The sequence below is a fragment of the Elgaria multicarinata genome, chromosome 9, assembly GCF_023053635.1.
Source record: "Elgaria multicarinata webbii isolate HBS135686 ecotype San Diego chromosome 9, rElgMul1.1.pri, whole genome shotgun sequence".
Taxonomy (NCBI): domain Eukaryota; kingdom Metazoa; phylum Chordata; class Lepidosauria; order Squamata; family Anguidae; genus Elgaria; species Elgaria multicarinata.
This window is the reverse complement of record NC_086179.1, coordinates 87,005,699-87,031,096: the sequence shown is the minus strand read 5'-3', so window position 1 is coordinate 87,031,096 and position 25,398 is coordinate 87,005,699. Positions and strand designations below refer to the sequence as shown.

Below are 25,398 nucleotides of genomic sequence, written 5' to 3'. Positions count from 1 at the left end.
GGTGCTTGTAGTATACCAGACCACCTCTCTACAAGAAGTAGTATGATATTCCAGGCAGAGGGCAGAAGGAACAACCAGTTCCTGGGACAATGGGAGGATAAAATATACAAATATTTTTTGCATACTACATTTCCCTAAGACTACAATCCTATGCATGCTTGCCTGGAAGCAATTTCTATTGAATGCAGTAGGATGTACCTCTGAGTAAACATACTTAGAATTGGGCTGTAAAATTCATTTTAGGGTTCCTTCTTTGCATACTTCCTTTGAAATCTTTATCTTTGAAGGCAATGATATGGATTTCCTAGTAAATGTCTCCAGAATTAATTTTCTGATTCCTGGAACTTAGTAAGACCTGGTGATTATGTATTGTTTTTCCTGGGCATTTATCTCTGTGTGTACAACAGCCCTGTAAGGTAGGCCAGCATTGTTATTACCCTATTATAGACGGGAGGCCAAGGTTGAAAGTTATTGGCTTCATTAAGGCCCCCCTCCTATGAGTTCATTCCTGAAATAATGTTTGAACCAGAGACAACTTGCTCTTTCTCACTTAACCCTTACATCATGCTAATTCATTACTTTCGCTGTTACCATTTTAGAAGATTGTTGTTTCTTAGTTCAAAATGTGATATTGGATCATGCATCCATGGATATTACTTACCCTATTTCTTCGATTCTAAGACACACTTTTTTCCCATATAAACATCTCTAAAAATGTCTTAGAATCGTGGGTGTGTCTTAGGGTTTTTATTTCTGTTGGTGGTACTGAAATTAGTGTGCGTCTTACAATCGATGGCGTCTTACAGTCAAAGAAATACGGTATATCAGACTCTAGAATTCTTGATTTCTTGACCTATCAGCTGCAGGCCGCAGCAGTGTGCCAGCAGTGGAGTTGGAAGCAAAACCTAGGATTATCAGCTTCTTCACATACCTGCCACACTTCTCCTTTTCACTACTACCTCTGTATAAGCAATTTTATTACTTATTTAATATGTAGTTGTAATAAAAAGGAAGCTTCTACATTTGTTGTCTGTATTCAGTTTTATTTGAAATTGCTATTAATTTCCATTCATAGAACCTGATCTGTTACCATTAGAATTTCTTGGCAGCCTTCCCAGATAAAAGGCCAAAGAGCTAAAAGGTTATTCCTCGCGCTTCCCACTAATTTTATTGTAAGGCTGGGCTTGCAAATCTCTATTGGTCTATAAGGTTGGCAAAGTTTTAATTTCTGTCAAAAATTCACATGCATACTGTAAGACCAGAACCCAGATAGTTAGCATCTGGTGTGTTAATTTACTGTGAAAATGAACACCATAACTGAGCCCAGGCATAGCTGTTCACTAAAATATGTAAAATATTTTGGTTAAGTGTCTTCGGCATAAGCAGAAGTCTTTATTTGTTTTTAGGGAGGGCTGACACAAAACACATTTTCTTTGATCTGGCATGCATTGAATAAAACGGCAGATACATTTGGTAGATTATAAAATAAAATTGTAGCAACCTATTCGGTGTTCATTTTTTCCAGATCACTTGATTTCTAATTTGTTTCTTTATTTTTAATTCCAGATTATCATCACGAGGCATACAAGATCTCTGACTACAGTAATGATGTTAATGGGGAGGCCAAAGAAGCGCAACCATTTTATTTAGGTATGTTCTCACATTGATTAATTTCTAAATGCCACATTTGTGGTGTGGAGAGGGAGTAGGAGTGAGAGAGTTGCTGCATACACATAGGAAGCCCTTCGCCATTGTTTGATAGGATGTTCTTCTCAAAAGCCTTTCTGTTTTGCAGGTTGGCAGCACATCTTTTATTAACATTTGCTAAAAATGTTGTAATTTGAGGCATAAATGTTTATTAGTGTCTACACACAGTGCTAATTACCACTCACCCAGAGAATCAGATGCTGACTATGCAGTTTTGCAGCTCTGTGCTCAACCCATTTACATTGCATATTTGCTGGCATGCTTCACTGGCAATAGTTTGTGTAATTGGGGTATTACATCTTTGACATCTGGATAACAGAAATTCAATTTCCAGGAAGCCACTATTTGTTTGGTTGTGCTTTGGCCTTGGGTGGGATTAATGTGTTGTCTTAATGTAATGTCCCTTCACCTCTGCAGGCACGCCACTTATCTTAACTATGGCAAAATTAAATTAAATCATCTGTCCAAAATGGGCAAGGAAAATACTGAAATATTATAGTCAGTCTAACGGAAACTTGATAGGATGTTATCAGTAAATTGCTCATTATTTTCATGATTGCTTCGACTATGATTCTGCCCCTTCATATCCCAGTGTTCTCACCTGTATCATACCTTCTCTAATGTAGAAGAATCGTGAGATACACTTTGTTCATTTTCTAAAAAGTATTCACTGCTGAAAGTGTGTCACCAGAGTGACTGTACTGTGAAACCAGTGGACATGCTAAGTTATTTGGGTAGAGGAAACATTCTGGATCTGTGTAGCAATGATGCTGGTGATCAGAGCCACAGAAGTGCATAGAGACTGTGTCCATTCCCTGCTTGCAGGTGCTTTCACATGTAAGCCATCTCCTTTTAAGTTACATGTAGCTGGTTTGTTGGGTTTTGTTCATGGCATCTGAGCCAGTATAGTTCTATGGCCAATTGGCAGATCCTTGTTGGTCTGGGAAATTATATTATATGTGCGCTTGAGGAACATTGTTATGCTGTGTGCTAATTGTATTAAATGGTCACTGGTATTGCAGCATTGTATGTATTTATTTTACTTCGTATTGTGGGAGAGGGATTTCTGTCTTACTAATATGACTCCATAGAGCTATCATGGTGGCTGACAACCACTACTGTCATTGTCCCTATCCCACCCCAGTAGTTCTGAAGGATATTCTAGTATGCTTTAGACTCATCATGCTTACATTACTTTTCTTTATTTTGTGGAATGTGTTGCTTTCCACAAGCATGGGGCTTGTTGTAAACAATTTTTACAATGGTTTCTAACTTGAAATTCAGATTCTGCTTTTGAAAGGTTAATGCAGAAAACTAATTATGCCATCCTGGTATCCAAATGTGTGATGAGACATTTATCTGTGTAATTAACAATGAAGAACTTTATAGTTTCATAAAATTGAATGCTACACTGTGTGCAGTCTTCAGCGTGCATTTATTTTGAAGAGGTGCCGAAAACAGAGATGTTTATGGCTGATATAAAGTGGGACTGAAATATGCTGTAGTGCAGGTGTCTCTGAGTTTTACAACATTTTTGTTTTGATGAATTAGACTTTAGCAGACCAGTAACTTTATTTTGTCAGAAGAAAATGAGTAAAGTAGGCTTGCAAGAGGGAATGTTTGTATAATGACAGCACAGTCTTACATCGGCTTGAGTTGCACTAAAAATCTTCTCTCAAATACTGGGGCCAAATATCCATTTCAACAGTAGGCAATATATAAGCATACAGTAGGTATACATGTACCCACATGCACACTGGGTTTAGACAACATGATAACCAGTGGTGGTTTAAGTAGTCAACGGTTGGTCATTTAATCCACCATGGATTATTGTGTTGTATGAAGGGAGTTTTTTAACCAATGGTTGGTTATTTGGCCAAAATAACCAACGCAAATAACCAACACTGTGCAGAGTTGGTTGTTTCAACCACCATTGGTTATCTTGTTGTGCGGAGGGCACCGTTAGTTATTTCCTCAGCCGCTGTTGGTTATTTCATCAGCCACAGAGTTGCAACGCAAGAGCGGTCAAAGCGGTGGCTACCGCTCTAGTCCAGCCAGCAGGATAGATTTTCAGCAGCAATGGCTGATGGGCTCTTAGCGGGAGGACTGAGGGGGGAGAGAGGGTGGGGTATGAGTAAGTCAACTCAGTGTGGACTAATAGTCAACTTAACACTGATCCTAATCCACATTAGGATTGATTATTATGTTGTGTGGGAAGTGCCCCCTTGATAAACAGCTGTGGAGTTGATTATTATCCCAAAGTTAACTATCATGTTGTCTGAACACAGCCACAGAATAAATGTGTGTATGCGTGTGCATGTATGTGTCTATACTCTCTTTCCCTCTCTTACACAAACACACACACACATGCGTGTAGGCATATAAATATACAGACAGAGTAGGCATACACATATACACAGAATAGGCATGAAGATATAGATATACATATGCACACACATTAGGCATATATATTCAGTAATTTTCTGTTGTAAGCCTACTGCCTCAATCTGGAGAAAACTCATAATCCCTAATTATTGTTTGCAAAAAGACTACAGTATAGTAGGTACAGTATATAAATAAATATACACAAGGCCCTCAGTCTGAATACTAACTAGTGTTAGTTGTGTTTTAAACACCATTTGAAAACAGTGGGGCAATTTAACTGTCACTAACGTAAGTTCCATTAATTTAAACAATATTGATTTTAAGCTTTATCAGCCCAACTCATTAGGCACATCTCCTGACCAAACCCAATCAAAATGAATGGGAGTTGCATAAAGGCACAGTTTGGGTTTCTTAATAATTTCCAACTCCAAAGCAACATGTGTAGGAGTTATTTTTAGTGAGTTATTCTCTTTATCTGTAATAAAGTTGGCCTTGCTCTTATTCTAACCAGATGACTAGGTTGCAGGATCCACTGCTCAGGTTCCCCTATGGCATGGAGATGGATTGTTTGTTTTAAAAGTTGGAAATACCTCTCCTTATTTTTATCTGCAAGGCTAGTTAACTTTTTATATAGCCGATCTTAACATTTTCATATTAAATAATGGCATGTACGTGGAAAGAATTTCAGGAGTTGTCAATTTGTTGTTGGGTTTTTAACAACGCAATAAAAACTGCAGATGAGTGAGGCACTTGTGGGTCACAGTGGATTGTCTCAGAAATAAGCAGAGTCATTTCTTCCCAAATTGGGAAATAGTTCAGCTAATTTCTCGGTCAGTCTGAATTCATCCTTCCCCATCCCACATTGACAGTTGGGCAACACCTGCAAGCTGCCTAGAAGCTGCTATTTGACTACTCATGCAGGAAGAAACATGAAGCATTTGAGATGAACAAGCTGCATCCAAGAAAACCACTTGTGTCAGAAGTGGAGTCCATCCCCTGCCGAGGACTCTTGAGGCAAGAGGGGCCTCTGTAAGGGGGGGGGGGGTTCTTTTCCACCAGCAGATTGCATAGGTGCACCTGATAAGCCATTAGAAATCATGGGAAACTTATAAGCCTCCCCAGACCCTAGCTTCCTTTGGGTGCTTCATCACACAAAGCATTTGTATGCAACCAGGGTTGAGAGAGACTTGTAAGCCTCTACTGATCTCTGGCTGCCCTTGATAGCTTTGTAGCAGCTTGGAGAGATCTATCTGAATGTGACTTCTTCTGGCCAAAGAAAGCTGTTAATTTCATATTGAGATTGGGAAGGTGATCCCTGGCTACAAATGCTTCTCAAAGCTAGGAGAGAGACTATTTGGTGGGGGAGGGGGGCAAATGCCTGGGTGAATGGGTAAGCCAAGAATTCCCTAGTTGGATTTTCATCCAAATTGGAGAAAAATTAGGGGCTTGCAATACTTCTTCATCTCCTCCTCCTTTCCTGCAATATTTTCATCAAAACAAGTAAAATAACATTCCAGCAAAGAATAAAAGAGGAGAGTTAAAATATGTTCACCTCTTCTTTGAGGGGTGCATTACAAGCCTGGCACTCTTCACTAGAAATGTGAAGGCCCAGGAAAAAATTTTTTGGGGGGGGGAAACAGTTTTCTTCCAAGGACTGTTTTTGTCATCCCGTACCACCACCACCACCCAAAAAACAGAACAGCTTTAGGTTTTCTTTTAAAATTTAAGAAATGGTGCTTATATATTCTTACCCAGCCTTTACTTCCTGCAAAATGATGTCTAAAAACTATGTAATAAGAACACTTTTATAGGAGGGCTAGAGATGTAAAATGTCTGGAAATAATGAAGCCATGGTGAAAATGTTTTTTAATCTCTCTGTAAGATTCTCAGCATAGTTATTCCTTCCATTCCAAAACTGGGTATTGCTTATTTTTCCAGTCCCCCCCCCATTTTCCATTCCCCCCCCTCTCCATGGCTTCAATATTTCCAGAAATTTTGCATCTCTGGTCCTCACTGGCATTTCTAATTGAAATTTTTAGTTTTAGAACTGAAAGTTGATGTGAGATAAATTTTTGTCCAGGCAAACAGGGGACTGATATGGGGTGGCTTTTGAGCTATTCTAAAAAAACCCAAAACATTTTGCTACCAAGAACTTATGGGGTGAAAAGGCTGGCTTGGCTAAATGTATTGGAAACCCCACAAGAGTGGGGACTGTTACATTAACATTTCAATTTTCTCCCCCCCCCCCCCGCAATGAATTTTCATGCCCATGATAGTCTGAAAAATATAGAGAGACTATTTTAAGTTTAAGATTGCTAAATTTCCCACCTATGGAAGGGAGCATATATTGGTCTTTAATTTCCTACTTATGGAATGGAGCATATATTGGTCTTTATTGTGTGTGGAATTTTTTAGGCCTTGAAGTGCTTAGAGCTGGCTTGCAACAATTCTTCAAGTATATCAGCAAGGTTTTGGCGTCCTTGGTTGAAGAGAGGGCAACACTCTGTCCTCTAATTAAACAGTGTACTCTTCCCAAAATGGAAGATCTAGCTTAATCAATCAGAACCAGAGTAACTATATATTGTGCACTTAAGTATATCTGTTCAGTATCCACTTCAGTAATGTGGTACGAACTTCCACCAAGGTTTCAATTCCTCTAACCAGAGATGAGTAAAACAATAGTTTTGTTTCCTGTGAAATAACTACACAGGATACTTTAGTGAAACGTAGTTCTGTTAAGTGTGATACTCCTTTAATGGTGCCAAAAACTGCTGAGTGATGTTCTCATGGCTCTGCGCGATTCATGAATACCTCAGGTGGTCTTAGTGGATACTGTGTGTGAATCATAGTGCAAAAGGGTGGTAGCAGCAAGATAAATAATAATAAAGCTCCTCTAAACACATAGGCTCTGTTTGCATATTACACCATGCCATAATGTTGCTGTCATTGGACTCTCACACTTCTCCTCCCTCAATATGTTTTGATGAACACATTTCCTGGCTCATGGAAAATCATACGTAGTTTATTGTTTGCACTTACATCTGAATCAGGTACTCCAGTTTGATGCTTACTAGTGAGTAGAAATGCAGAGGCATTTGGGATGGTGTTTAAAAGTGCTGCTGAGTGATTCAATCCTGCTTACTTCTGAGTAGACAAATGGAAGCCTTGTCTTGGTTGCTTCAGAGTAGGCTTAATATCAGTGCTAATCACATTTTGGCCCTGCCCACTTTGCCTTTGGCTACTCCCACAGATGGAGTGCAGCGCCTGAGACCTTTCCCAGATTGGTATTTGACCCTCAGATTGAAAACGTTCCCCACCCCTTATCTACATGAAACCATTGAAACAGTTATACAGAGATCTTGTGCCATCAGTCTGCTAAGAGCCTCCAACTATATTTTCCTTTTCATCTAAAAGGGGTGAAATATTAGATGTGAGATGGAAGCTAAAACTAGGTCCAGTTAAATTAGAGCAAGGATCTCCAACATGGCTTCAACAGCTGTAAAGCTATTTCCAGCCTCTGCAAGCAAATTGAGGGATTCCTCCATTCACTTACACGGGAGGAGGGGAGCCCCCCTGCCAAAATAGGATGAAAGGGGACGAAGTCCATTCCCCACCAAGGAAAAGCTGGAGGTCTTTTCCCCTCCCTAATAAAACCATTGGAGGTCTTGTCCATTGGCTTTAATAGGGAGGAAAGAGAGGGGGGAGATCAGAGAGGGAAGGAAGGATGGAAAGGGGGGGAGTCAGAGAGATGGAGGGATGGAAGGAAGGAAGGAAGGAAAAAGAAAGAAGAAAGAAAGAAAAAGCACAGAAAGGAAGGAGAGAGAAAAGAACCAGAGGGAAGGAAGGAAGCAAAGCAAGAAAGAAAAGGTAGTGAGATAAACCAACTGGTTCAGAATATGGTGGTCACATTGTTTAACCAGAACTCATCAGAATGAGCACAATACATCTCCAATTAAAGAGCTCCATTGGCTTCTAATTTATTTCCAGACATAATTAAAAAATGCTTGTTTTGATCTATAAAGCCCTAAGTGGTTTTTTAAAAAAAGCATTGTCTTCTCCTGAATGAAACTGTCCATCATCTGAGACTGTCATTGGCGGTCCTTCTCTTGATGTACCAGTTTCAAAGTTTAGGTAGGCTAAACTCTGCTACTGGAGAGAGGTGTTTTTTTCCCCCTCTGTGATTGCACCCTGATTATGGAACTCCCTTCAAGGGATATTTGCCTGGTGCTTTCTCTCTCTTAGACGCCAGGCAAAGTCTGTACTGTTCACTTAAGCTTTTGGTGATTGATTCTGTTTTATTCTAACAGGTTTTGTGTTATGCTTGTGGGTTTATTATAGTTTTACTGTTAGTTTGAATTAGTTGCTTTGGTTTTATTTAATGACTGCCAGTAAGATATTTGTTTTTGTCTGATGTTTGCTGATGTGTTTTTCTTATTACTTGCTGTTTATGGCTTATTTATTGATATTGTATTTTAGTAGATTTGTTGTTTTAATTACTTTTGTTGCTACCTTCAGTGTGATTTGTTAGTAGAAGAGTGGCAGAGAAATGTTTTGAATAAATAATAGCACCAGTTAAACATTAAGAGGATCCAGAAAACATGATCAAGTTTATTTTCACCTGACTGCCTCAAACGGGAGGTGCGACAGTTGGCCCCTTCCACTGACATGGCTTGTGACTGACGGTGATTTGGCTCCTCCGTTTCCAGAACAGCTACTGCTGCCTGAGAATGAATGTTCTTTGTTTTACTCCTTCTTCCCAGTCCCTTTTTAAATTATAGTTTAGCCTGAGTCCGTTAGCAGAAAGATAGTAGATAGATGATGATAATGATATAACTAATTCTGCACTTCCAAAGCAGCCCATAGAATAGCAGAGTTGGAAGGGGCCTACAAGGCCATCGAGTCCAACCCCCTGCTCAATGCAGGAATCCACCCTAAAGCATCCCTGACAGATGGTTGTCCAGCTGCCTCTTGAAGGCCTCTAGTGTGGGAGAGCCCACCACCTCCCTAGGTAACTGATTCCATTGTCGTACTGCTCTGACAGTCAGGAAGTTTTTCCTGACGTCCAGCTGGAATCTGGCTTCCTTTAACTTGAGCCCGTTATTCCGTGTCCTGCACTCTGGGAGGATCGAGAAGAGATCCTGGCCCTCCTCTGCGTGGCAACCTTTTAAGTATTTGAAGAGTGCTATCATGTCTCCCCTCAGTCTTCTCTTCTCCAGGCTAAACATGCCCAGTTCTTTCAGTCTCTCTTCATAGGGCTTTGTTTCCAGACCCCTGATCATCCTGGTTGCCCTCCTCTGAAGACGCTCCAGCTTGTCTGCGTCCTTCTTGAATTGTGGAGCCCAGAACTGGACACAATACTCTAGATGAGGCCTAACCAGGACCGAATAGAGAGGAACCAGTACCTCACGTGATTTGGAAGCTATACTTCTATTAATGCAGCCCAAAATAGCATATGCCTTTCTTGCAGCCATATCGCACTGTTGACTCATATTCAGCTTGTGATCTACAACAATTCCAGGATCCTTCTCGTTTGTAGTATTACTGAGCCAAGTATCCTCCATCTTGTAACTGCATTTGGTTTCTATTTCCTAAATCTAGAACTTGGCATTTATCCCTATTAAATTTCATTCTGTTGTTTTCAGCCCAGCACTCCAGCCTATCAAGATCACTTTGAAGTTTGTTTCTGTCTTCCAGGGTATTAGCTATCCCACCCAATTTTGTGTCATCTGTAAATTTGACAAGCGTTCCCTGCACATCCTTGTCCAAATCCTTAATAAAAATGTTGAAGAGCACTGGGCCCAGGACTGAGCCCTGCAGCACCCCACTCGTTGCCTCTCCCCAGTTTGAGAAGGTTCCATTGATAAGTACTCTTTGAGTCCGATTCTGTAGCCAACTGTGAATCCACCTAATAGTTGTTCCATCTGGCCCACTTTTAGCTAGTTTGTTAATCAGAATATCATGGGGCACTTTGTCAAAAGCTTTGCTGAAGTCAAGATATATGACATCCACAGCATTCCCACAGTCCACAAGGGAGGTTACCCAATCAAAAAATGAGATCAAATTAGTCTGACAGGATTTGTTCCTGACAAATTCATGTTGGCTTCTAGTAATCACTGCATTGATTTCAATCCTTGAAATCAATATAAAGATTGACTTTTTATAATTAATGTTCCAATTAATATTGGAACATTTATTAATGTTCCAATTAATATTGCCAATGAGTCCCCTGCTTTTATTCTAGATTATTATTATTACTAATGCATTTATATCCCCGCCTTTTTTCCTCCAAGGAACCCAAGGTGGCATACATAATCCTCCTCCTCTCCATTTTATCCGCACAACAACAACCCTGTGAGGTGGATTGGGCTGAGAATGTGTGACTGGCCCAAAGTCACCCAGTGGGTTTCCATGGCCGAGTGGGGACTAGAACCTGGATCTCCTGGCTCCCAGTCTAACACTTTAGCCACTGCACCACACTGGCTCTCCATATGGGATAAGGCTCAGGTCTTGCCAATGTATTTTATTGCTGGAAGAGATGTAAGTTCCCCACTGTTCTACACATTCAACAGAATACAGTGGAAGAACCTTGAGATGGTAAAGTGAACTGAACTACTTCAGGCTGCAGGTAGGAAAGATCATTTTTGAAATGGGATTGGCCACAACAAAATTAGCGCAACATGGAGAAATGTTCTTGCCTAGCCCCTTTCTGTTATATTTGTTTTTAACTTAGGAGAGTATTTTAAAAATATTGTTCCTTCACCTGTGGTCCACATCAGGAGTCTTACCACTTCATTCTGCTACATGTATACATCAAGTCTATATCTCTTGTTTGAGTTGTAAGACAAACCCGTCCTACCAAGCCCTATATGGTTCGGGTCCAGGTTATTTGAAAGAACGTATTCTCCCTTATGAGCCTGCCCGTGCTTTGAGATCTTCTGGAGAAGCCCTTCTTTCAGTCTCACCATCTTCACAGGCATGCTTGGTGGGAACATGGGACAGGGCCTTCTCGGTGGCTGCTCCAGTGCTCTGGAACTCTCTTCCCGGAGAAGCTAGGCTGGCTCCCTCCTTGATGGGCTTTCGGAAGCAGGCTAAAACTTTTTTGTTCCAGCAGGCCTTTGGAGAATAATCTGGCCCTTCATGTCTTATAATTTTGTTTGTATTTTAAACGTTTATGGTTTTGTTCCCCCCACCCCCCATGTATATTTTAAACTTTGTAAGGCTGCCTTGAGGCCCAGCATTGGGCAAAAGGCGGGATACAAATAAATATAATAATAATAATAACACTTAGTGAAGCTTTGAAAGTTGTGTGGCATGCCACTCTCCTTTACTTCACTGCAGATGCATGCTGGAACGAGGGGGCAGGAAAGTATCCATAAATGTTGTCTTTTTTGTATTTTTCTAAGGGGTATCTTGTGGGTGTACATAGTGAATGCTATGTAGAGACAGTAAGCCCCAGTTTATATGGAAGAATTCTTACATAGCGGTAATGAAAATCTGCTGACATAAGAGCCCGGCATTCTTTTATGAATTTATGTTTGGCTAAGCACAGTTAACTTGTTGGTATATGTACAATAGTATATAGTTATAACTGATACGGTTTTGTTTTGATCTAGTAAAATATTTAGCCTTTGGAAATAAATATACCTTTTAATTATTAAAGATCTTGGCTAATACCTATGAAGTTCAAGGTGGGCTGTTAGTCTTTACAACGTGTAGGCCTTGGAAGCAACGTTCACAACTTAGCAGACATTGAAGGAGCTGAGATGTGGTATTCAGGTTTGGCATAATCTGGAAATAATAAAACATACTGAACAAGTAGTTTGTAGAACTGAATCCATACATCTGAATGTGTTAAATCTAACGTGAAACTCTTTAAAATAGGTTATCCAGTTTTTTTAATTTTATACCTTACTAACATACGTGCTGATGAAAAGCCTTTGAAACTCCTAGTTATGTATTATGTACCACTTTTTTCACTATAATTTGAAGCATGAATGGTCCCTTTCATATTAAATTTATTCTTCCATTTTTTTCCCTGACTTGGGATGCTTTTTCTGTGTAGAACAGTTTTTAGAGATGCTTTTCAAAATGCCATTTGGAGAAAGGATATCAAAAGAGAATTTCCCCAGGACTCTGTTTTTCATTCCTAGGTTAGGCTGAAAGGAGGGATAAAAATGGTTAGAATAAAATTAACAATTATACTTAATATATAACCCACCTCTAAAATAGGGATATTTCCAAATGTGGTTCACAAAGTAAACTACAAAATAGTAATAGAAGCACAATATCAAACAATTAAGAGCACATTAATATAAAGTATCTAAGAGCCAGCAGACTAGGATTTTCAGAGCATGCTAAAGATGGAAATAGAAGGGGGATGTGATTGCTTTCCTGGAAAGGAATTCCACAGCTGTGGAGCGACTACTGAGAAGAGCCTGGCCCTGATACTCATCTGATCTCTGCTAATAGTGGGCCAGAGAACAGGGTTGCTGATGTTGATCTCAAGGCCTGGGAAGGTTCACATAGATGCAAAAAGTTCTTCAATTAACCTAGTTCCAGGGCTTTTAGGTCTTTAAAGTTATCACCAGCACTTTAACTGAGCCCAGAAATGAAGTGGTAGCCAGTATAAGACTAGTGCCAGTCTTGCTCTTACCAGCATCCTAGCAGTTACATTTGAACCAATTGCAGTTTTCAAGCACTGATAGAGAGTCTAGCCTGGATATTAGTGAATGGGTGACTGAGGCTACTTCTGCCTTCTCGAGATAAGGTTGCAACTGGTGAACCAGCCAAAGTTGGTAAAAGGCACTGCTAATTCCCCAACATCACCTGAGTGTCCATAATAGCAGTAGGTACTGTAGAATCCTGAACTGTATACTTGATCCTTCAGGAGGAATGCACCCCATTCAAAATAAGTTCCATGTCTTCATCGAGATCAGTAGAACTCACAACAAAGAGCACCTCCATCTTGCCTGGATTACGTTTCAGCATGTTTTCCTTAATTTGTGCCAGAACTGCCTCGAGATGCTAGTTTAAGGTTTAATATATATTCAAGGTGTCTCATAACAAACATTCAACTAAAATAGAATCATAGAATAGTAGAGTTGGAAGGTGCCTAAAAGGTCATCGAGTCCAACCCCCTGCTCAATGCAGGAATAGAAGACAAATCAATAATAAGCAATAATAGCTATAAAAAAGAGGGCTTAGAAAGCAAGTAAAATTGCTTAAAAATAAAGTTTTCATATGCCAGAGAGCTAAAACACAGACAGGTCAAATGTCTGCCTGGCTTTATAGAGCACCAAAGGCAGAGGGAGTGTGGTGGATCCCCACCCCTAGATAAGCAATTCCAGAGCATAGGTGTGGCCGTGAAAAAGACCCTCGCCTAGTGTTGACTGCCTCCTGAGATTAGTTGATAGAAACAAAAAGTAAAGTTGGGTAAGTTAAATATTATTGCTGTAATCGGCCCCATGAAGCCAAGCCATGTTGATGCCATTTAAAGTCTCCATTTTAAGTTAACACAGCCCACAAATAAGAAGATAGGGCCAAAGAAAAGGCATAATGGGGGCAGATGAATAAAGGCAGTAGCCAGATGAAAGGGCCCAGATTTGACCCAAATGCTGCCAACAAATAAGTTCTATTAATCATGGTAGGCCTTCCATTCTTTTCTCACTAGATCTGCACTAATACATCTCTAAGGTTCCACAGGCTGGCCAATCACTGTGAAAAGTGGCAACTTAGTCCTTTGGTGTTTGTCCATGTGTGCGGAGGGAGAAAAACACATTTCCTACAAGGAAGTGATGTCAATGTCAGAAATTCATCTTGTGTGGAATGCTGTCTGTTTTCAATCTCCATTTTCACTCATGCTTAAAATGCCTGATAGTTTTGCTAGAGACTTTTCCCTACTGCTAATGAAATGTATTTGCATGCCTCAGTGGGCAAAATGGCAACATTCTGCTCCAAACATACACATATTCAGTGTGAAATAAGCGTGGTCATAAATAAAATTAATACTTAGATGATGCCAAGTACATAATTGTTTTTAAATGTACTGAGTTCTCATTAGAAACAGTTGCATTTTTCTTGCACATGTTTTTCACTTTTTACATTCTGAACAGCTATGCATCAAAGACTCTGGCTATATGCTATTCTGTGGATGTTAAATAAAATGTAACTTTTCCTTGATTATTAATTTTGTTCTGTCCTCCATTGTTATAAAGTTCCTGTTAATTAACAACCTGCTGTTATGACTTGATCCTGCAAGGTGCTAAGCTTTCAAGCTTGATCCAATAAATCAGTTTAGGTGCTATGTATTAAGTATTTGCTTGAGTAATCTAGAAAGCCCCTCACAGTCTAGTCCCAGATCAGTGAAAACAACTGCTCTTTGATTTCAGAGTATAAAAGGAAGGAACTGGTTTTAGCCCTCACTACTGGGTTCAGACAACACGATAACCCTTGGTGGATTAGATAGTCGATGGTTGGTTGTTTAACCCACCATGGGTTATCGTGTTGTGTGGAAGGAGATTTTTAGCCAATGGTTGGTTATTTGGCTAAAATAGCCAGCACAAATAACCATTGCTGTGCAGAGCTGGCTATTTGAACCACCATTGGGTATCATGTTGTTTGGAGGGCACATGTGGTTATTTCCTTGGCCACTGTTGGTTATTTCATCAGCCACAGAGTTGCAGGGCAAGAGAGGTCAAAGCGGTGGCTGCCACTCTGGTCCAGCTGGCAATGAACTCAATGAACTCAATGCTGATCCTAATCCATACAACGGTTGATTATTATCATGTTGTGTGGGGAATACTCCCTAGATAAACAGCTGTTGAGTTGATTATTACCCCACGTTGTCAGAACGCAACTGTGTCTTGCTGTTCCTTTAAGGTCCTCCACTGCAGGCTTTTTTCCCCTTTTCTTTTTTGCAAGAGGGAAGAATTCTCAAGGCCAGCACAGCAGTAATGTTAAGTGGTATAAGGGATTGGATGATCCATTTTCCTTTCATATCCTCAGATTCCCCCTCTGCCCAGGTTCAATTTTATAGCTGACTTGCCAGGCCTAATTAAAACCCTGGATGTGTCATAACTTTGGAGAGGAAGAGTGTGATTCTCTGGCCCTGCCCTCTGCCCTCTGCTTTGTTATGTTTGCACTGGCCTCAGTGGCATAACAGAAGGTTGATTTGCGTTGCTACAACCATTTATTCTCTGAATGATAAAAGTTTATTTTTATGAATTAAAATAAAATTCATGCAATTTTAACAGGTTTAATTTATCTGTTAATTTATCTGTATTATTATTATTATTATTATTATTATTATTATTATTATTTGCCTACATCTACTGTATATGCCAACAGCTGTAGTACTGAAGCAGTACACGATAAGCTGTACTAAGTTGTACGTATACTTTTTTTAAAAAAAGCAAGCATGTAAACTTACACATACACTCTCTAGTGTGGAAAACCTCTATAGTGTGGATAAATCTCGTATTTAGTATCACACCAGTTTGGAATGTATGGCAGCTAAATAAACTCCTGCATATATTTCTCTCTCTCTCTCTCTCCCCCTCTGTGTAATAGACATGTATATGCATTCAAGAAAAGTAGACATTCTCAAAGTCTTCTGAAATGTGATAATATGTATCATTACCATTTTCGCTAATTTACAGTGATAACTGTGTCTCTGTTTTCACTAGGAGATGAAAGCCGGGAAATTAAAAAACAAATTACAGGGATGAGAAGATTACTGAATGACAGCACTGGAAGAATATATCAGCGAATTGGCAAAGAAGGAGAAAAACTGAAGGAAGAACCCCAGGACTTAGATTTGGCCTGGGATCAGCGTCTGAATCCTCCTGCAGAAACACAAACAAATCTCCATCCATCTCAGAGTGGTACTTGGAATGAATTATCTCCCCAAACTAGCCAGTATTCAGGGCAGTATGGAACTCGGTCCAAAACTTTCCAGAATCAAGCTAGAACCATTGGTTCAAATGGTATGGGCTAGATTACATATTTAAAGTGTTGTTATTATTATTAAAAACTGTGCTGGATTTTGGGAACTAAATAACAAGACTGCAGGCACATTAAGTGTTTTACTTCACATAGTCCAAGGAAGCTGTATAGTTGACACTGTGAAAAGTCTTAAAGCTAAGCTAAGCACCAGAATAAAAATACCCCTGCCAGTTAATGGATTAAACCACTGGTGGCCAATCTTGTTGGAAAATAAGTCATGTGCCAAGTTCAAAGTATGGAAGTGTGCCACTCTATTGAAAAGTAGCACATATGTTGCCTCTTGTGCTTATCATGGTTTTTTCTCTAGTCTACTGAGCCACAGAGCAGGCCAAAAGTGCAGCATGGGGAAGGCAGTGGATTGCTGGGAGTTGTAGGATTTTTTTAAAAAAAAAAATTGCCTAAAAATGCATAGGATTGCGCCCTTAATTGATTAATCAACTAAAACTTTAGTGAATGAGTGGTTAATCTGCAGCATTAATGACACAATGACTGGGTTCAGACAAAACGCTAACCAACAGTGGTTTAAATAGTAGATGGTTGGTTATTTAACTCACTGTGGATGATCGTGTTGGGTGGAGAGAGTTTTTTAACCACCTTTGGTTATTTGGCTGAAATAACACAAATAACCAGTGCTGTGCAGAGTTGGCTATTTGAACCACTGTTGATTATGGTGTTGTGTGGAGGGCGCCGTTGATTCTTTTCTCAACCACTGTTGGTTATTTCATCAGCCGCAGAGTCAAGGTAAGAGCGGTCAAAATGGCACTCTTGTCCAGCTGGCAGGATAGATTTTCGGCAGCAATAGCTGATGAGATACTAACAGGAGGGCTGAGTGAGGGGTGGGGAGAGAGGGGGGATGAGTGCGTCAATTCAGCGTGGATGAATAGTCAACTGAACGCTGATTGTAATCTAGGGTGACCATATGCAAAGGAGGACAGGGCTCCTGTATCTTTAACAGTTGCACAGAAAAGGGAATTTCAGCAGGTGTCAGTTGTATATATGGAGAACCTGGTGAAATTTCCTCTTCATCACAACAGTTAAAGCTGCAGGAACTATACTAGAGTGACCAGATTTAAAAGAAGGCAGGGCACCTGCAGCTTTAACTGTGGTGATGAAGAGGAAATTTCATCAGGTTCTCCATATATACAAATGACACCTGCTGAAATTCCCTTTTCTGTGCAACTCTTAAAGGTACAGGAGCCCTGTCCTCCTTTGCATATGGTCAGCCTATGTAATCCACACCACGATTGATTATTATCATGTTGTGTGAGGACTACCCCCTAGATAAACAACTGTCGAGTTGGTTATTGCCACACTGTAGGCTACCGTGTTGTGCGAATGCAGCCAAAGAAGAGGAGTTTGTGACACATTTGGCTAGGAAGAGGAACATCCTACATTCCTGCCTGCTTTCCCTATGCTACACTTCAAATTTGCCACAAAAAATGGCACCAAAAAAACCCTCCTGCCTCACCCTATCCCACGATATCGCCAACTCTAGCTCCTGAAATTTCTGGACTGTGGCCAATCTGTTTCACCCATACTGAGACAAAATTCCTTTTGTTGTTAGTTTGGTAGAAAAGCTGATGGCTGTTTTTTGTTTGGTTTTGTTTCTAAAGGTGCCAGTAATCTTCATGATTTTCCATATGCTAGCATTGGGAATAAAGCTGTGACACCCATGTAATTGACTTGCCGTCTGAAAGTCATCTCTGGAGCGAAAAACTAGCCTTAATATTTTTTTAATGTTCCCACTATTCAGCTGCTTTGCGAGCCAGTATAATTCCATAATGAGGAGGGAGATGCAGAGCAAGAGGTGGCTTTTAAGAACTCAGTACAAGTAGTCTCTTCTTAAATTAAAATTGTAAATTAAGAATAATAATTTATTGTATTTCTTTTTTCGAAACTAGATGAATATTGCTTTTGTTCTTTAAAATGATAAAGTGATGCTTCAGGCATTGAGTAAGAACATACCGTAATGTGTCCTGTTCCACTGTTACTGATCCCAAGAAAGATGACAGATTTTTTTTTTAATGTTCATAAATATGTATGCTGTTATCAGAGCCCTGCTTTTGGTTTGAAATATTGGTGGTCTCTTTTCTCCATTTACTGTACATAGGGTAGATTTACATGGGTAATTTCTATCAATGCTAATGGGAATTATAACGTAAATCCCCCATGCCTCAGTGGGAAAACAGACCCTTTGGTTTTCAATTGGGAGGCTTCAGTTACCTGCACACCCTCATTAGTAATGCATTATATTTGTAGCAGAAAAGATGAGCAGGAATATATTCCAGTGTTTGCTTTGTCAAAATTGTATCATAATATTCACCAGAATATTAAAAACTAGAAGGGGGAGAGAACAAATTCATGAAATATTATTTATTTGCTACACTTAGTTCTCTGCAAGACACAAAGCGCAGACTGCCCCTGTTTAAAAAATAATAACAGTGGAATAGGTTGGAGAAAAAGATGGATTTTAAAAGCCTTTTTTTGTAATGTTAACAATATTTGTTTTATACTGCTTGGCTAGACCTTCCTATATAGGCATGTAGGAAGACTATAGATTCGACAGAATGAATTACAAAAACACTCTGAGCAGACCACATTGAAATGAACAGGAGAAACTCCTTTTTGCACCCTTTTAATGTATAGAATAGGTAGGCAGCATGCTAAATGATCATGGAGGCATGCCCTATGTTATTTATTTATTTATTTATTTATTATTTATTTATCATACTTATACCCCGCTCCTCAGCCAAAAAAGGCTCTCAGAGCGGCTTACACTTAGGAAAAAAGACAGTCCCTGCCCTCAGGCTTACAATCTAATAAAGACATGACACACAAGGAAAAGGAGTCAAGGAGGGAGGGAGGGAGGAGAGAGAAAGAAAGAGAGAGAGAGAGTCCAGCAGGAGCAGGCCCCGATGTTACTTCTGCCTGCTCCTGTCCCCTCGGTCCTTCTTCTTCCCCACAGGGCCAAGATGGCAGTTTGCCCTGTGGGGGGGGGGGGAAGAGTCCAGCAGGAGCAGGCCCCGATGTTACTTCTGCCTGCTCCTGTCCCCTCGGTCCTTCTTCTTCCCCTTCTTCATACTAGAACATGGTCATACAAGTTCAGTGACCTGTTGAGGTTTTGTCATTGTCTTAGATTTCTTTCTGGCAGTCTACTAGTGCCATCACCCCCAACTCTCCTCCTCTGCTGTCAGTGTCCAACCCTTCACCAATACTGCATTGACACATGGCAATGTTCATATTGCGTTGGCAGCTCTTCTTAAAAAACATTTTTCGGTCCTAAAAGATTGCAGAAATGGGTTCTTGGTTTTTTTGTTTTGTTTTTTTACATGTTATGAGAGGGGGGATTTGAGAAGTGGCATGCAGAGGGTATATCGATGTGCTTCGGAACTATGCTACCTGCTGTCACACTGATACAACTTAAGACTGTGAACTGCAGTCCTCTGAATGTACACACTTGCACAGGAACAAGTGGGGAGGGAGAAATACCAGACCACCTGTGCAGGTTTGAAGAACCGAAAAATAAGAAAAAAGTGTTGATGTGATTCAGACAGATTTAAAGGACCTTTTTTATATAAAAAAAACCACTGATCCCATTTGCACAAATTTGAAGAGGCGGGGGAGGACTGCCAACGTTAAAATTGCTCAGAAAAGGGATAGCAATTGAAGAGGACAGGGTGAAGTTTCCCTTTGTAGGGAGATTTTGGAATCTGTAGGCAGCTATGTAGCTCTCAGGGGAGGGAGCTTTTGTCCATCTAGAATATAAGGATCCAAGAAGGCTTGTGCTGCAAAGGCAGCTGGAATATTTGCTAGGAGCAGGTGGGAAGACTGGGGGAAAGAAACCATGCCAAGCTGCTTTCACCTATTTGTAGGGGGTACCATGGGTTGTTCAGTCAACAAACAACCCAGGGTGGCTTAGTGTGATGTTCAAACCTGCCCACTTCTGTTGTCTTCATGCAGCTGGGTCCTTCTAAAAAATAAAAATCTATCTTTATCAAGCACAGAGTACAAAGCACAGAGAATTGCAGCATAAAAAGATCATAAGCATACTAATGTTGGCTATTTGTATTTCCTTTTGGGGACACAGCCCTCTGGGGAGGGGAGCAATATTTGCTTAGGCACTGCCTAGTAGGTACCTGTGAAGATATTTAAGCAACCATACAGCACTCCATTTGGCAATAAACATTCTAGCCACCTTTTTCCACAGTCAAAATTCATCCAGTTTGAGTACTGAGCTAGTATGATAGTACGGTTCCCCATCGTAGAAATGTTTCTTTGGAGAAATGTGCCTAGATCCCAAACAATAACTAAATAATCACTATACATTTATTGTGCTAAAATATCTGAAATGGTCTTTAATTTTAAATACAAAAGTATTTAAGCCCAGGTATTGAGTATTGAGTATTGAGCCCAGGACGGCAAGGCCTGAATTTCTCAAGTGCCAGGAATTGCCTAATATCGAGTGCAAGAAGTTTTGAGACTGCAGCTTGGAAGCAAATATAAATCTATGATAAATTTAACAAACTTCCTAGAGATTCTATGAAGCATGGTACAATGGGGGCAAAGTATAGATAGCGTTGAAGACCTTCCTCCTCTGCAATACTCAAAAAGAAACCATGGGAAGTAGGAGTCCATCATCATAGAGAGGAAAAGCGTTGTGAATATTTTCCCCTTCCTAGAACGTTTCTGTTCACAGAAATTGGGGAAGGAACATACTTGGTGTTTTTGATTTTAGCATTATGAAGACTTGTATCTTTATTAAATAGATTTGTTACACAGTCTTCTACCTCAGTGTGATAGAACACCTGCTTTGCATGCAGAAGGTTCCAGATTTGATCCCCGGCTTCTCTAGGTAGGGTGAGGAAAAGAATCCTGCCTGAAACCCTGGAGAGCTGCTGCCAGTCAGTGTGGACAATACAGAGTTAGATGGACCAATGGCCTGACACAGTCTAAGGCAGCTTCCTATGTTCCGAATTCTTTGTAAGGTTATTGCCATACAGAGGATGGGTTTTTCTCTGGGCTCTTTTGGGTATGATATGTAATGAGACTTGGTGCTATTGTTATGCACCACGAACTAATTTGACAATAAGGAGGCCTGTTGTGAGCTTATATTGCACATGGGCAACCCGCAGGCAGAACTCTTGGCTGTTTTCCGTGCAGCCTGCAGAGCTTTGGTGTCCTGTCCATGTTTCACCACCACCCAGTTAATCAGCCATTACCTGGGCAATGGGGAAATGGATTGCTGTTTCTCTGCTGCTACTAGGAATGGGACTTTAGCGATGTAGATCCGGATTGTGGGGGGGGGGTAGTGGGGGAGGCTTTAACCTCCCAGTGATCCCAGTGCAGAGGTGCTATTAACAGGGAGGAGCCATAAGATTGTTGGGGGGGGGGGAAGAAAGGCTTTGAACTCCCCTCCACCCAGCCATTGAATCCCTTGACTTTCAGCAGGCAGGGAGGAGAGGTCTAAATCTCTCCGTCTTTACGTGCTGAGTTGGGGAGAGAAGAGTGTGTCCCTATGTACGTGCGAACGTATGTGCGGACCCCAGTCCCCCACCTGGCACTTCATGCAACCTTCAGGGCCAAAAATGTTGCCCACCCCTAGCTTATATGGTGTGTGTGCGGTACAGACTTCAACATGCCATGTAGTATTATTTTTGTGGGGCGAGGGATGACAACATACATGTTTGCCTCCGCCTCACAGTTGAAGTTTTAATTTTAGGTTTCAGCTTCCTGACAACATGTATCGACAGCTTTAAAACCCTGTCAAGATGTTCTGTTGGAAAGAGCTTGGCCTGTATCATTGTTTTCATTTCCCTTTTTTCCTCAGGAGAAATTCCGGCGGCTAATTCCTCCTCTGGCTCAAATTGTTGTACTTGCAATTGCCAACCAGCATTGCAGGCCATTCTTCAGGAGCTTAAGACTATGAGAAAAATAATGCAGATTCAAGCAGGTATGATAGTCTGTCATCCCCCCCCCCCTCAGAAAAAGCATTCTTGAGGTATAATCTTCAGTCTGGAGATGGATTACCTTACATACACCTTTTAATCTCTGTGCCTTTCATGAAAGCTTGCAGTGTTGGTGCCCATGAAGAGCAGGTGCCCAACTGCTTTAATAAATGGTATCCTCTTTATCAAGTTCATTGGTCAGGAAACAGGTTTTTGTATGTTTCTATTCCTTAAAAGAAAATATCTGAACTTGCACGTAACTTGTTAATGCTTGAAGAAAAACATGGAGAGATTTATAATGTTTGGCACATTTATCACCTTTCGTCATTATCTCTTCAGTCTGCAAATGACCAGTACTATTGAGAGCTCTGAGGTTAAGAGTGTGAGAAGGGAAACCATATGCAGTATATTGGGCACTTTCAGCCAAGACTGATGAAAAATGCTGAGAGTGGGGGAAAGTGGAGCACCCTGACACTTTTCAAATATTTCAAAGGGCATCAGAAACAGCTCTACCAAGGATACGGAGAGCAGCAGCAGTTTTCAATTACAGGAAGTGAGATTTAGGTTAACTCTTAGGAGGAAAATACTAACAGTTGAGGAAACTGCCTAAGGGCAGCAATGTATAAGCTAGATGAGCATCTGCTGGAGATACTTCAAATGAAAGGCTGGTTTACACATGCTTGTACACTGCTTCATTTTTGCATGGCTTGACACTCTACATTTGATGAAAGGCAACTGTGTGTGTGTGAACTGGCTCTGCTGGAAAGCATTCTGTTTGAGGAGATAAGAAAGTTCTGTCCATGATGTTAGCTCTGTGGGATTCACCCAAACAAGTAATCACACTGTTGCAATTATCAAGAGATGAATATGCAATATATGGGGGGGAAACCTTAGCGTAGGAACTCTCTCCATCAATTGTTTATTTCCACACACACTGGTTGTTTTGAAAAGTTAAAGGTATGAGAGTTTTACATGCAATGTTCATACTTGAAACACGACATTTACAACATAACAAAAGCTGGCATTCACAGAACAAGTCAAGCTGAATTTGGGATTAAATGGCAGGGGTGATCAATTTCTTCTTGCTTGTGGATTGGACACCCCTGATCATAAGTGCTCGTTTTCCTGGGCTTCAAACTTTGACTGAGGAAGATCTAGTCCTCTGATGAAGAATCCTCTCATATCTAAAGGAGGGGACATGGCAGAAGCTCTGCAATAATATGGAAACCTCTGTGGCATCCTATATTTGTAGTGCTAGGAAGACACCAGTCAGCTGGAAAGGAAGCCAAAGAGCAGAGTTGCATTTGATAGTTCCAGTGCTGCTCTCAGGCTTCTCTTCCATGCTGAAACAGAGAGCCTGTTCATCATCACAGAACTTAGAATCATAGAATAGTAGAGTTGGAAGGGGCCTGTTAGGCCACTCAGTGCAGGAGGTAGCTCAACGTGCCATGCCTGACAATCACACTCCACTTCTGAGCTAGCTGCCCACTCTTAGCATTTCCAGCTCTGAAGGGAGAGCAGTGCCTTTTTATACAAGGGTTTCTGGAGTGTCTCTCCTCCTTCAGTGTTGGGAAGAGAGGGGGCAGCTTGGCAGCTTAAAAATAATGTATTCTACACAGCCAGTGGTTCAAGCAGAGTGCAAGGTGTCACCTCTAGGCTAGTAGGAGGTAGGGTGGGAACTGATTGGAGAGCCAATTTCTCCTCTCTGGACTATAGTGATTGCAATCCTCGGTACATGTTCATCAATGGAATCATGGTTTTTTCTTTCTTCAGTTGCTGCTCATAACAGACAACAGCCTCCAGTTCCTCTGATTTGTGCACAGAAATCAACCTTGTCAAGAAAGAGAAATAAAAAGAAAAAAATATCCCCAAAGACTATTGAACCTCTTACTGTGAATAAGAAGCCTAACACTGTAGAGAATGAAAAAAAGCTACCAGCAAATTCTGAAAAGTCAGGTGTGGAGGCAGCTGAATCTTCCTTGAAATTGGAACCACAGGTTTCAGGATTTGGCATTGTCCTCGAATCTTCTTCTTCAGATGTAAGTTGACCAGATGTAATAAATAATAGGGAACATTCAGTTGCTGGGAAAACAGATCCTGACTGCAGTGCAGGCCTAATGTCATAGTGCAACAAGTTTTAGCATTAATTTTTGTGCCCAGAGAGCTTCAGCTATTGAATCGTATAGAAATATAATAAATAAATAAGGTTGTAATGTTGTTTTCTCGAGGGATCTTTCTTAAATCAGCAGATCATAATGTCAGTCATATACACTTTTTTCAGGATGCCTTGTGTGCAGGAGGTTGCAGGAATGGAATATCCTGAGAAATACACTTGGTTGTCCAGTTTCTATTTAACATTTTGCACTAGTTTGCCTCTGAGAGTATTATTTGAAAACACTTGCATTGAGTCTAGCATTGAATAAGCCTTGGTCATTTTATTCACAGTCACGTTGGGAAGCCATGGGATAATAGCAGGAATTATTTTGTGGTTTTGTAGTCTTGTCAATGAGTTCTAGAGAACCTAAAATTGGGTGTTAAAGTGCTAAGATGATGGTGTCACCTCCTGCTTAAGATAGTAAAGATGTCATGGATAGTGGGACTGTTTCGTTTTTGTTTTTCGTATTTCCAAAAGGCTAGCAGATCTCAATAGATCTTGAAAACTAATTTGTCCTTTATTTTAATCAATTTAGTGTGATCAGCTTTTTTTTTTTTAAAGTGCTTACATCATACTCTTGCTGCTGTTATGTAGTGCCATCAGTGTACATGGATAAGGTCCCTGCCCCAAATAGTTTGGTGAAAGAAAGGAAGAAAAGGGCAAATGTAACAAGAGATTACTGTGAACAAATGCAGTAACGTGCTTAAATTCATTTGAGGATAATGAGTAGGATTAAACAATAGGCTTCATGGAAAAGGTGGGTTTTGTTAGCATGCCTGCAGTTGCCAAGTTAATATCAAGGTGAGATTAGAATTGAAGAGTTAAACAGAATTGAAACAAAGCTGGCAAGGGTGAGAATATTTTCTGCAATCGTTTGAAACTGTTCTCTTTCTGGGAAGAATCTCTCACATGGCTGTCCTTTTCTCTGCCACCTTTCCTTTTCTTCCTTTTTGTAAAATACATTCATTATTTTCCAGTAGAACTAAAATAGTTTGTTCTTTCTTATCCCTACCATAGATAATGATGGAATGAGTGGCTATTCTGAAGGCTAACTGATTGTCACTTTATCCTGTGCAACCTAATGGGTCTAGGTTATTAAGTGTGGCCCTGTGGAAGCACCTTCACAAATCTGTGTTGGATCTCTTTAATAATGACAGAATGGGATTTCCTGGTAGCAGAGCAAAGTCAGCTTGTCTGCTACCC

The 25,398-nt window shown here is 40.5% G+C and overlaps 1 protein-coding gene across 2 annotated transcripts in view; it reads left to right on the top strand.

Annotated features, from left to right (window-relative positions):
• Positions 1 to 25,398, top strand: part of BEND7 (BEN domain containing 7) — a 60,111-nt gene that overhangs the window by 4,368 nt on the left and 30,345 nt on the right. For both annotated transcript variants that reach the window (XM_063134274.1, XM_063134273.1), the window contains exons 2-5: positions 1,567 to 1,650; positions 15,777 to 16,076; positions 21,923 to 22,045; positions 23,814 to 24,079. In XM_063134274.1, coding sequence (XP_062990344.1) covers positions 1,567 to 1,650; positions 15,777 to 16,076; positions 21,923 to 22,045; positions 23,814 to 24,079 — 773 coding nt within the window. The remainder of the gene's footprint in view (positions 1 to 1,566; positions 1,651 to 15,776; positions 16,077 to 21,922; positions 22,046 to 23,813; positions 24,080 to 25,398) is intronic.